General features: G+C 32.9%; 1 protein-coding gene across 1 annotated transcript in view; it reads right to left on the reverse strand.

Moving 5' to 3' along the window:
• Positions 1-6,240: 6,240 nt before the first annotated feature.
• Positions 6,241-14,258, reverse strand: part of LOC126773516 (ras-specific guanine nucleotide-releasing factor 1-like) — a 46,181-nt gene continuing 38,163 nt past the window's right edge. The window contains exons 17-34 of the mRNA XM_050494465.1: positions 13,488-13,670; positions 12,880-12,942; positions 12,723-12,790; positions 12,564-12,636; positions 12,111-12,388; positions 11,603-11,778; positions 11,378-11,480; positions 10,935-11,005; positions 9,592-9,741; positions 9,254-9,452; positions 8,764-8,861; positions 8,335-8,468; positions 8,211-8,261; positions 7,734-7,882; positions 7,578-7,657; positions 6,776-6,893; positions 6,605-6,673; positions 6,241-6,441 (exon numbers count right to left, since the gene is read on the reverse strand). Of these exons, the coding sequence (XP_050350422.1) occupies positions 6,241-6,441; positions 6,605-6,673; positions 6,776-6,893; positions 7,578-7,657; positions 7,734-7,882; positions 8,211-8,261; positions 8,335-8,468; positions 8,764-8,861; positions 9,254-9,452; positions 9,592-9,741; positions 10,935-11,005; positions 11,378-11,480; positions 11,603-11,778; positions 12,111-12,388; positions 12,564-12,636; positions 12,723-12,790; positions 12,880-12,942; positions 13,488-13,670 (2,264 nt within the window). The remainder of the gene's footprint in view (positions 6,442-6,604; positions 6,674-6,775; positions 6,894-7,577; positions 7,658-7,733; positions 7,883-8,210; positions 8,262-8,334; positions 8,469-8,763; positions 8,862-9,253; positions 9,453-9,591; positions 9,742-10,934; positions 11,006-11,377; positions 11,481-11,602; positions 11,779-12,110; positions 12,389-12,563; positions 12,637-12,722; positions 12,791-12,879; positions 12,943-13,487; positions 13,671-14,258) is intronic.

Consider the following 14,258-nt stretch of genomic DNA (forward strand, 5'->3'; position numbering starts at 1 on the left):
TCTTATTAATTACTAATTGTAAATGTCCGTAATGGATAGTTATAATATATTTATTTATTATAATTTGAATGCTATACGGAACAACCAATGTGTCTTATAACCTATAACTGTAAATATGCATTAATTAATGTCAAAAGCCCCAGACACAACCAGAGATGTAAGCTTCGCAAAGGTTCACGCAATTCAGTATTACGTTCAATTGGTTTAGCATTTTACTCCACGTGTTTTCTAAATACGTTTAACTTTTATCTTTTGATTAACTCATTAACACATTATAGCCATTTTTTAAATTCACGCGACGTAGTAATTTGTTTTATATAGTTAGCACCAACCCTTGATTAGGGTAGAGCGAGATTATCAGCGCCCTTTAGTCGACGCTTATACTTCATGTAGATTGTACTTCAGTTTCATGTTAAATAAATAAGTCCCAAAAACCAACTCATTTTGTAAACTAAAGGATCAACACAGGCAATCTACGGTTTCTTCGGCGTCATTCCATGGATGTTTAAAAAAACTAACAATCTAACAAAATTGCCCGGACTTTTCAAAAAAAATTATGTTTTGCTTGAAATTGTTTTTTGTCGCCCCTTACAACCAGGCATCTATAGCAAATGCTCCTCTCGCTCTACCTCAGGGCAGGCGCTGTATTAGTGGTTTTTAAAAGCGTTTTTTTTTTAAGTTAAACTTTTTTTATCGTGACAACTGTAATTTAGGATAGATAGAAAGCTTACGTCGCAAAAATACATTTCTGTAAGAATATGTACTAAATTATTGTACATGTTCACATTGTTTTATTCTACTCTTTATTTTATAATTTCACGTTGAGTTTAACTTTAGATCGTGGTTATTAATAATATAATCAAATATAATAAAAATAGTAATCTCAACCGCACGATATGTAAATATTTGCACAAACTAACAATAGTCAAATATCTACGGTACCGTAAATTATTTTACGATTTTGTTAAAGAAATACAAAAAAGGTTAAATTATAAATTACTTTCTTGGTCTGACAGTCGATTACAGGTTTGTTTGTTTTTAATAGTACAAGTTCATTACATACACTGAAATGATATGATCACTATTCATAATTATTTATTAACTCTTGATATGGTTTCAGGAGAAAAAAGGTCTAAATCTACTAAAAAATCTACTAAGGGATTTATTTTTTAACGCAAAGCGTTTAAATTTCTGAGCCTTAGACACGATTTTCATGAGAAAATTTTAGAGTTTGATTGCTAGAGTAAAATGCTTAGAAATATACGCATATATCATGCTTCTCCGATGAAATAGTTGGCATTTTTTGTATTTGTATTGGTTTGCTATCATCAAAAATTACACAACATTGTAACAATATTTGTTGACGACAACTTGAGATAATTGCAACTTTAACCACCATTGAAAATTGGCAATAAAAATACTGTTTTCATTAAATATTTTTACATTCTTGGTTTAAAATTTTGCTTAATTTTTTTCAACAAAATGATTAACATGAGATACTTAACTATGTTTCAAGTTAACGATTGCGTATAGGCTATTAACAACACTAACATTAAATGACATAGAAAAGGTCGTAGAAAAGGCTTAAGTCATATATTCTCACTTGAAATCACTTTAGGTTACATCCGATTATTTAACATTAAACCTTATTGAAGTAAAACTATTTCGTCTTTAACTTTTAAAATATATTTAAATTTGGAATAGGACTACGTGAGGCTGCCTTAATTATATGTAGACTTAATTTAATTCTTTTTTTTTTTATATATCTGTTTTTATGTCAAAAAACTAATCAGGTAAGTATATATATAATTAAATAATATTTGTATTTTCCTTATAACAGTCTAAAATCGTAGCTTGCATATATATATATGATCGGCTATATCGGCTATAGGCAAGTTAAGTTAGTTTACATAACTTTGGTTACTTAAAGGATCAAATATATAAAAAACCAACTTTTAGGAATATTGTATGTCTGTGTATTTATGACTCATCTACGTGAAAAGATTATGGAAACAATAATCATTAAAACTCTTGAAATGTGATATGTCAAAACAAATCATCATATAACGAACCAGCAAACAGCTTGAACATTTTACGCCATGATTCACATTGGTTGGTTAAAATATTGTCGATTTAATCAACCAATCGCGAACTCAAAACTGTGCTTACCCAATCAAGTCTTCCAATCGCGTATGATTCTTCGAGCCCTGAAAAATCACCTATTGGCGACGTAAGTAGGTCTGCACTTATGTAATTGTCAAGATGTTTGTGTTATTGTAACTTACTTCAAAAGCTAAGAAAAATAGTTTTATTTCAAGTAACAATACTTATGTTATTTTTTGTTTAATATATTACTTAAGTTTATATAGATTCTCAATGTCTGAATTATATTTTAAAACGATCTGAAATATAGTCAATAATTATTACATTTAAAAGTCAGGAAAAACCTACAAACGACAAAGGATTTCATTAACAAACATCTTATATATCTATGGTAATTATTATGAAATTATTTATCTGTGGGACGCTTAAGGATAGATAAAATAAGAAACAACCTACAACGATATGGAATCGGGAACGATTCTTTTGTACACTGTACTGGACTACACAATAACGTTATTTCTCTTCCTTTTATTTAAAGCTAGAAGAAGATATCAGGTTTAATGTTGCTGTCAAAATAGTTCATATGATGTCCTTCTGACCGATTTCGGGCACGGCAGCCAATCACACGATAGATTAGCCAACTGCGCAGGACATATTTATGCACTCTCTATGCCCTTACTCTCATAATCCGACGGGACGGCAATCAGACACGACCGGAAAGAGTTCAGGCGCAGGACCAACGGCTTTACGTGCTTTCCGAGGCAAGGCAATATACACACTTCCAACTTACAGACTCCGGACTACTGAGAATCTTTGACAGAGAAACTTAATATCGGTCTAACCTGGGATTTGAACCTAGGACCTCGGGATTATCGGCCTTATATCTAACCACAAGACCAACGAGGCAGTCGATTATATATCGTGTACATGAACGTCAACGTCAACGAATTGCTAATCGCTGTTAAACATTTTAGTTTTAATTTTAATACTATGTATACTTACACGAAATGTTTATATATTATTATATATAATAACAAACAATGTGTTAAGATATGGGTTACTTAAATTACATATTATTCGAAAAAAAAAACATTTAATATCTTCCTAACGAATAATCGACTTTAAATAATTAATTTTATATTTAAAATAATATATTTCAATAGACAATAGCATCAAAGTTAACGTTTTATTTATCATACATTAAAAATAAAATGCGTCTCATCTTAACGTAATACCAAAACCAAAAACCCAGCGGTTGAACTGTTTAACTACGAAGGAAACTGTGAAAGTTGCGAGTGAAAAGGGCAATATTTTTTGCGAGACGCGCTTGTAGGTCGCGGCCGTGATTCATGGACGGGTGTAGAACCGACTTAAAAATCATGTAAAATGTGTTGAATTGATACGCGTTGAAACCCTTGCTAATGACAATTACTGTCTTTAGTTTAACGCCAATTTCATTCTGATTAGAAAAGTTTTATTAATGAATCTTTATTTTTTTATAGAATAGGAAGGCGGACGAGCATATGGGCCACCTGATGGGAAGTGGTCACCAAACGCCCTTAGACATTGGCATTGTAAGAAATGTCAACCATTGCTTATACAGCCAATGTGCCACCAACCTTGGGAACTAAGATTTTATGTCCCTTGTGCCTGTAATTACACTGGCTCACTCACCCTTCAAACCGGAACACAACAATAACAAGTACTGCTGTTTTGCGGTAGAATATCTGATGAGTGGGTGGTACCTACCCAGACGAGCTTGCACAAAGCTCTACCACCAGTATCTCAGTAGTAGAATCTGATAAATAATGAACTATTTGGTCGCTTATTGCTTCCTCGGCTGCTACCACTAACCAATGACAATTATTTTTAATAAAGTTAAATTAATATCTAACCGTTGAGAGAATGCGTTCCTGACAGTTCTATTATCGAAAGGACGATGAAACTTTGCATTGATGAAGGACTTTTGATAAAAATATTATTATCGTGTGTGTACCATAATAATCCGCATTATAATTAATATGTAAGCTTATAATAAATGTTACAAGCTGCGCTTGACCCGATTTTAAATCTAAGAAAAAATCAAAATATATATATTTTTTAATCAAATAAGGTTACGTCAACTGGTTATTTGTTATATCATAGGAAGGTGGACGGGCCGATGGGCTAGTGGCAAGTAGTCACTAGCCTATAGAAACTGGAACACTATAAAATAGTATCAGCAATACTTAGTATTGTTGTGTTCCGACTTGGAGTTTCAATATGCGATGAGTGGGTGGTACCTACCCAGACGGGCTTGCATAAAGCCCCACTAGCAACTGGTTATTATTTCTGCAGTGTATTCACTAATCGTTAGCTTGACAGACAGTCAGATGTTGGGAACGCATTCTCTGAACGCCCGGACATTTTATTAATGTTAAACTTAGATCAGTTTTTTAGTATATGGCGTGGAGTATTGTCAATTCAATATAATGTGACATAAAATAAATAGGACTTTCTTCGCAGTTTTGTTTTTCATTTTCACTATAATGTTAAGTTATACTAAGCGTTTTTATAATCAATCACATCACGACCATTTATTTAAATATATTTATTATATAATAATACTTTATATTAATACTTTCGATACAATTGAAAGTGAAATGAAATGACATGATTATTTATGTGAACAGTAACAGGCATAACGGGCGGATTTGATACCTCTACTCTCCTAGGAAAGGAAAGACTTCCGACCCTTAATCTCTGTGAAGCACGAATTAATGATCTATAAGAAAATTTATAAATTTATATTTTATAAGTATATGTATTTTTTAAGAGGTGCTATGAACATTTTTTTGGACTTTATAAACGATAACGTGTGACTTCACATAAGACGCTAACAAACCGATGTTTGCCGCCGTAGGCCCGGACCCAGGCGGTTCAATCCACCCCTGAACATGAATAATATATAAAAATTGACAATAAGCAAAAATTTTGTTAGGAATTTTATTTAAGTATAATAATCGAATTATTATACGAATTTGAGTATTTTGTAAAGTGTTCGGGATCACTTCGTAATTAAAAAGATTATTGATTCAGTTTTTTTTTTTATTTCCACGTTTAGTAAATAGTGATCGATTTAATATTTGTATGTCGTTTATGATCAACTTTTTAATTTAACGTAAGCGTATTTGTTTACTTAATAGCGTTTAGACTTTTGTTATTGTTTTTTTTTAATCGAGACAATGGAAAACTTTATAAATCTTTGTAATGTAGGTAATATTAGAAATATGTAACTTGCGTTTTACCTTTAGAAATATGTAATGTGCGTAAGTAAAAAGTGATTTTAACATTGAGCTAATCTTTTCAATACGTTCATTTTAAGGATGTTTTTTCTGTCTCTATATAAATATTATTAGTTTGTTATCGTTTTTGGTCGGTAGTTTATTATTAAAATATATTAAATTTAATAGAAAATAGAAGGAAGTATATAATTTGTGACTTTGCTTAAGTGTACGTTTCGTTTTTTAAATTTTATTTCTTGGATATGTCTCAAGTGTGCTTTCAACTTTAGTGTAAAAAAATAAAAATATATTTTGTACAGAAGATTAAGGCGGAAGAGATCATATGTATTTACTGCACGCTTTAGTTATCTTATATATTAAGTAATATATAATAGAATTTCTAGAAGTGTAGCGTAGATGTGTGTATGTTTACAACGTAGTTAGTTATGTAATACTTTAACTTTTATTGATAATGACCAAATTATTTATATACTTTATAAATATTTAATCGAAGAACGTAGTAATTAATAATGTCAGCGTTCAATCAAGAATGGTGATATACTTCGTATTAAATAGAGTCAAATACTACGATAGTACGTAATAGCAGTCGGTAGAGTGCTGCGGTCGCATATATCAGCCCGAGAACATGAGCCTACCGAGCAGGAGCCACTCGGTACATCAAAATGACCGTTAATGTTTCGAAAATAAACTATTCTACTATGAAAGATGTTCTAATGGAAGAAAATATCGTGAACATGATATATTTTCGTAAACAACCTGAACAAAGTCCTGGCTACGGGTGCGGAGGGGTCATGTGCGTGTGCGGCAACAGAGTACGCACCGACGAGGGCGAGTGTGCGCGCTGGGCGGGCGCCTAGTGGTCGGCCTTGAGCGGCGCGAGCGCGGCGAGCGAGGCGCGGCGCCGGCGCTGCGCGGTGGGCGACGCGGGCGAGGGCGGCGCGGGGAGCAGCCCGCCGGACGAGCCGCGCGCCGCGCGGGGCTCCAGCTCCAGCGACAGCGTGTACTGGCTCTCCTCGGGGATCTCGAGTGAGCGGTCCAGGAGGAACTCGCACACCTGGACACGTCACGAGGCGATGTAAGCGTCATATTTGTACATGCAAATGCCACTCGCCTAGTAGTTTAGGAGAGACCAATAGTGCTATTGAAATGTATCGCTGATAAAAATATTACTTTGATTCTATGATAATTTAAACATTCGAACTTGTCATCTCGCTTACCTTTGGTATATGATCAATTTTGTACGGAGTTTGCTGAAAGTTTCTTATTTCACGGATTACGTGTGCAATCTAAAAAACAATGAAATGTGTAATTAAATATTATAATTAAATATAATAAGCATAAATATTTAAGCATTTTCAAATATTAAAACGTTTTGCAACAATACTCGCCATTCTCATTTTGGAGAAATTCAGAAGACCTTCCGGAGTAAAATTCGAGGTCCCTTCTTCTATAAACGACAAGTCCGATAGATACATTCCCAAGTACGGAATGCAAGGTGGATCGCATCTGTGAGTAACAAAATCTTATTTAGAAACATAATATAGAACGTCTAAGATTTTACATTATTTATTTAAGAAGAATTAGAAAAATTAGAGGTATTCGTGCATTAACAAGGAATTGTAATCTAAGGAAAAAGCTCATAATAAATCTTCGAGTCGACAATCGCGTTAGGCTTTTCTAAGCGTGGACAATATCTAAAAATCAGTCTAGGTTAAATTCAAACAGTTTAACACAGTGCACAATATAAACAGCACTATTTCCTAAAGGAAAAACATTGTGACGAAAGAGGTTTTAATTATTTTTCTTAACAGACGATAATTACTTTTAATTAGTCGTTATGAAAGATTACTTTTCAAACATCATCTGTGAGTGTATTCTCTGAACAATGTCTCTTAATTGTTTATTTTTTTTGTTTTAGGCCTCTTTTGTTATCAAATATTTCATTTAAATATCGATTATTTATTCATATGTATACAACGTGTATATATGTAGTTTATATGTGTATTATTTTACAATTTGAAGTAATGGCTCCACGTATGCATGATGAGAATTTCAGACATTAAGTCTGCTTATGTACCTAGTTAAAAAATTTGCTCACTAAAGTTTATTAAATAAATTGAAACTATACGTATAATACTTTATGAGTCTTGTTACAGATTAAACAGGACGAGAGCTTGGTCATTAACTAACCTGTGTAAGGCTTCTCTCAAAACTCTAAAACGACATTCCGAAGACGTCAACGTCTGCATCCTCTCTATTGTTTGCTTACTCTGAAATTATATGAAGAAAAAAAACCCTTTGTATATTTCATTTAAATGTATATATTTATATTGTTTTAATACTCACAGTCTTGGAAACTTTGTCCCAGGTCTTTTTCAAACGGAAAATAGACGTATTGGACAGAGCAGCGCACACCTGTAGAACTCCATTGAAATTATGGAGACATCGAGCTATATCGGCTACAGCCGCCCACTTTTCAATTGCTGCTACTCGACCTATTATTTATTTTATTTAAATTCATTTAAAATTTCCTCTTTTCTTTAAATTGCGTCTTGTACTATAGAACGATAATTTATTTGTGAATACGTATGTCGCAAGGATTGCAAATAATAAGAAATTTCAACGATTACTTGACTTTTGTTAGAAAATTAATATCTAATCAATACAGACAAAAAGCGACAATGTTTTGTTTTTAACATTCAATAGATACAGCCTGATGAAGTCTGGGATTCGTTTAAAAGTGAGTTAAGCGTATCAGGCTGGCCATTTGGTCATTAATATTATATTTATATTATACAGTTTGATTTATTAAGCTAATCTTACGATTTTCAGCAATTTTTCGAGCTTTTGGGTCGTTCTTCAGATTGGCGGTACCTAAGGGAGAGCCACTGTTAATCCTTTATTCATTATGGTTAAATATAATAATACTTATGATAGAAATAGTTACCGTTCAGAGTATACTGCTTTAGAATCTCCGATATAACGAGGTTTGAGATATGATTGAAATGAGCCGTCATCATCAGTATGTGCGGCGCGCGCACCGCTTTGTCGCTCTTGGTCCAAGCTTGGCCCAGAAATTCACTGTATAGTAAAAATTTAAACAATTTAATTATACTCACGTATTATAATAACGATTAGTTTTGAGCGTTGCTTCTCTCTTAATATATTATAATGGTAATAATCGCTGTTAGGCTGTTTGGATTAGATTCTATTCATGCATACCTTATAACGTACTGTCAAGTAATAAATAAACTATATAATTTAATACATTAAAATATTCCATAGTAATTTACTACTGAAAAATAAAATAAAATGTCTAAATAAAAAATATATAAAATGTTTAATATTTTATTAGATTAGAATAAAAAATGCTTACTCGCTATGAATCGAACTAAATATTTGATAATCCAAGTACGTCATCTGCTCCGCAATCTCCAGTGCTGACAATGTGTCGACGCTCTCTTTAGTAGGAACCTTGAATAGAAAACATTCCTCAAAACTTAGAACCTTGAATTACAACAAAATATCCATACCTCAGAATACACAATATATGTATGTAAAATTATCGGGTCATTTCTTTAGCAATTTTTATAATTGGATACGATTTTCAATGCAAGAAAAAATATGCTGGCCGATTGATTTCCCAAGGGTTGCTATCGTTTATGAACTCAACACATACAACCACCGATTTTTTTTAATTCAGCGAGAGTGACTCTAGCATAAGTAAGAGTCTAGCTTTAAGTTTTTAATTAAATATCCTATTCATCTATGAACAGGTGAACATAACAATTAACTGCTGTTTTCTATTATCACAATAATCATAAACGATTATTAATATACTTATTAAACGGTTTTTTGAAACTTACTCTTGGTGGTATAAATAGACCTTTCAAATCAACAGCTCTATCGGGAGCGCGTTCCAACAGACGCAATAACTGTGCTGCGGATTTATGTTCAGCTGGAAGTAATCCCGGACTTGCTTCGATCTCTTTAAGAAAGTCCATTGTCATTCCACGAAGTCGTTCGTCAGACCAAAAGTCTGAGGAATGCTTGGAAATCCAGTGCCTGATGAGGTAAATATTTTTATATGAATCCTAAAATAATTTTATATGAAAAAGATTATGTTTATGTATTTATGAAGCTCTTAATTTAAACATTTGATGTTAATACTTTTGTATCTGAAGTATATTTAGTATAATTTTACCTTAAAACATTCAACACTCGCATGGTTGCTGCAGTTGATATAACCGAGTCACGCCTGTTCTGAGGGGGTGAAGTCGGCGGAGGGGATCTCGGGTTTGATGAAGCTGAAGTGGCTACCGCAAAAGCAACCGCTGCAGTGGATGTACTGCTCCTAAACAGTATATGCCATTAAATAATGTTGACTTATAAAAGGACGTTAAAAACGCATTTAATTTATATTTCAAATATTTTTCATATTTTAACTTTTAATAAACAAGAAAGAAAGATGCAGTGAGAAAGAAAAACGTGGACGTGATACAGAAAAAAATAAAGCATGCAAGCAATAAATAATGATAAGGCATTTGAAAATTGAAAAAAAAAGATAGATACTTATAGAGCGAAGAAAAATTATCGAAAATAATAATCATCAAAGTTGCATAATTATCATTAAAAATATATATTTACTTTTTTTTCTAACTCTCGCTAGAAATTAATATAAATTTTAAGAGGTGTTTTTATTATTAAGAATTGCTGGTGATCAAATACTGTAAATACAAATCTCCTATTGATGCCTATAACCTTAAGAGTGATTGCGTCTAAAAGCAACTCATAATCTACATTTTTATACTGGATATATTAAGCGATATTAAAATATACTTATCATGTAAAAAATATTTGTAACAGGTAGTGTACGTTTGATAATTTCGTGTGACATATTATGTAAATATACCTAGGTATACCAACATAATCTTTGGAAGTTGTCAGTAATTGTTTAAAGAAAAGCAGGATAATGCTTGGTAATATGTGGTGGTTTTCGTATATATGTGACTGCAATCTATTGTATTGGATGTATTTGGAAAACTACATTCGAAATGAGAATTAAAAATTTTGTATTAAAGGGTAAAGGGTAAAAGTTGCAGAATCTAGATAAGCAATATTTTTACAAGGTTCCGCTACGCATCTCTACTCTGATCTACTATTACCTCCACCTCCCACTCACCACAACAGGTCTTTTCCAAAGCTGTTAAACGAATATTCATAAATAACATGATATTAAACTAATCAGTAATATAATTTCACAAACTATACTCGTAAACAGAATCCTTTCCAAAATAAATTGGAAGTGAGCGAGTTGAATTTGCTAAAACGTTTCAAATTTAAGAATTTTAGAAGACGGACAATCGTGCAGAAGCTGACGATTTAACCGACAAAGAAACAACAGACCATAGACAGAAGTATGTATCATGCTATAACATTTATAGTTAATGAAAGTCCGTTTTGTGATGAATTTACATAATGATAAATAGTATTTATGGTCAAGAATTGGAAAAGATGATTAGATTCTTTTAAGAGCGATCGTATTACCTCCTGTGCGATTGACGGAATGATGTGATGACAACCCCAGCTTTAGACTGACTCGTTTCCCGACGATAGTTCTAAAAATTTTTTTTATGAAAAACCTAATTTCCAGATAATATATGATGAAATGAAAAGTATATTCAAATCGTGTTTTTACTAAAACGTTGAAAACAAAGGAAGAGACATTCTATCTGACACTGTAAAAACTATAAATCATTCTTTTAAAGGTTGTTACACCTCGTGTGTCTGGTATTAAGCTGCGACAGTCACATTATCGTTCATAACGGAATACAACAATACACTGATGCGTTGAGGTAGATTACCTGATAAATAATTGGTTGGGACTACATAGGCTCTCTCAAACCTCTAACGTAGGAATATATTTATGTTAACGGTAAAAAACTAAGTTGCTAAAAAATCAAGTATTGCGTTTGTAAGTCATTAATTACCTGCAATTGTGACACTTGAGAAGTCACAGAAGTTCGCGGCTCGGAGCCCCCCCAGTAACGTCGTCTCTCACTGTTGATCGACGCATTGGTGCATCGCCTTTCACTATGTTTTTATATTAAAACAAATATTTAATTTCACACTATAGTAAACCATATAGTTTTAAAAGTTTGAGAAATATTATTGCCTGAATAAAAAAAGTTTGTGATTAAAAAAATTAAATATACCTCACTGAACGTCTAGGTAAAGACCTGGCAGCTGTATCAGAAGCTCGACGCGGCTCAGCCTTCTCTGCACCTGCAGTTGTTTCTTTTGCTCCTTCCGAACGACGACGAGCGTCTGGTGCAGCTCCTCCAGCTGATGGATGCAACCGTCGGGGACTCTCAGACATCGTACGAACACGCTAAATATTAAACGAAACATTAAAAGAGCCCAAATATAAACATATCTTAATAACTATTTTGTATGATATAAAAATACTTTTTAAATTAAATAAAGAGGTCAATGTTTAATACGATTTGATCAATTAAATAAAATTTAATATCTTATAAACTACTAAAACTTAAAACTACTAAATGACTTCTGGAAAAGTATTAAATAATTAAAAAAGAATTATTTATTTATTTAGTAATTTAGTTTACTTATTACGATGTATTAATCAAAATACATTTATAATTCATATGTAACAGGTCTATTATAAAGAAATTATTAAATTTGTATACTAACATTACACACCTCCGAAAACCGTTGTGATATTTTAAATTTGTCATCAGTTTTGTATTTAGTTTTTTCTGGTTCCTCCTCTTCATATTTGATTTCTTCATCGCTCTGATCTACGAGCTCAATACTTTCATCTTTTACGATAGCAGCAGCAGCTGCTGCATCATTATCTTTGACTGGAGTTTTAGTTTCCGGTGTTTCGGTTTTGGATGCCGTTTCAACTGGACTTGTCTTTTTTGGACTTCCAACGAGGGTTACGGAACTAAGAGCTCCGGGCGAAGATGGCGATGTACCTATAAAATAACTTTAATTAATAAACAGCCTTGGATTTTTAGTTCATTTAGAATACTATAATAAATACTTCACTTATGTGGTATATAATAAAGTGTTCATATATAATAAGTATATAAAATGTCTATAAAACATTAAAAAACAAAGGACAATCGTTTTTTTAATATTATTCAATACCTTTAAGTGTCTCGTTACTAGAGGAAGTAGCCATAATCTTAGGTATTTGCAAATGGCTGTTGTCTTCCTCAACCTAAATGAAAATAACATTATTATTATCAAATAAATAAAAGAAATATATTTCGAAAAACATTTAAAATTAGAGTAAATGATACATACTTTGCTAACGGTCGATGTACGACGCGATGGTGCCATTAAATAAGGCGACAATTTATCGTCTTCTTCACCTAAAAAATATTGTGTATTTATAATTTATTGAGATTAACTTAATTCTGAAATGAGTTTGAAAAAGAAGTTTTAAATGAAAATTACTTACTTTTTCTCGATCCTCGCCAGAATCTCGACTGCCAATCTCTATCACTGTATTCTGACCCATAGCCTAAAATTAATATAAACTGATAACCAATTTTTATTATCATCTCATATCTATGAATGAAATGTCAAATAAAAAACATCAACATATAAAACTAACGATTTTCAAATCCACAACAGATAAAACATTTAGCTTAAAAATCTAGATAAATTGAAAAAAAAAATATAGAAATAAGAAGGCGGAAGAGCATATGGGCCACCTGATGGTAAGTAGTCACCAACGCCCATAGACATTGGCATTTTAAGAAATGTTAACCATCGCTTACATCACTAATGCGCCACCAACCTTCGGAACTAAGATGTTATGTCCCTTGTGCCTGAAATTACACTGGCTGACTCACCCTTCAAACCGGAATACAAAAATACCAAGTAGTGCTGTTTTGCGGTAGAATATCTGATGAGTGGGTGGTACCTACCCAGGCGAGCTTTCACAAAGCTCTACCACCAGTAAATAAGTATAATAAGTTCTTGAAGTCACTTTTTCTTCAAAATTTTTATCATCTACTATAACAGATATATGTGTTGTATATAATTTTATTATCACTGCCTCACCAGAAACTGTACTAGCTCCGCTGGCTTTTCTAGCGGCATCAGTAGGCGGTGCCAGCTCCATATCTTGCTGAGATTGTTCATAGAACACCTGCTGCAGCGCTTCAAGCACCGTCACGCCGTCCGTGAACACGCGGTATGTCAACAGGAATGTATTCAGGAAGTCCACAGAGAGGAAGCGGAGATCTAGATGATAACGATAATTATTTTGCTATCTAACACAACACCAACAGATTTCTTTATTGAATTGACTAATGTGACAATAAAGCCTTTACATCAAACTAGTAGCGGCTCTAGTAGTTGGACCATTTATCTATTTTAAGCAGATATATCTAGTAGATATTATTTACGTTTAAGTATATAATAGTCTAAGCCTAGTACTGGTTGTACGAAGACATAGTGAAAACTATGTCTCGTATCAATATCTTCTACACAATTGTTATGGGTGACTTCAATGCCAAAGTGGGAGTACAAGAGGATGGTGAATCGAGGGTAGGAAAATTCGGCTATGGGCGCAGAAATCATCGGGGACAAATGCTGGTAAACTTCCTCGAGGCTCAGCGATTATTTCTGATGAATTCATTTTTCCAGAAAAAACCCCAAAGGAAGTGGACCTAGCGAAGCCCCGATAACATAGCGATGAATGAGATCGACTTCATTTTATCCAATAAGCGCCAAATATTTAGGGATGTCTCCGTGATCAACAGGGTAAACACTGGAAGTGATTACCGCCTGGTAAGAGGCACCCTGAATATTAACACTAAAATAGAACGA

This window comes from Nymphalis io, chromosome 14, assembly GCF_905147045.1.
Source record: "Nymphalis io chromosome 14, ilAglIoxx1.1, whole genome shotgun sequence".
Classification (NCBI taxonomy): Eukaryota; Metazoa; Arthropoda; class Insecta; order Lepidoptera; family Nymphalidae; genus Nymphalis; species Nymphalis io.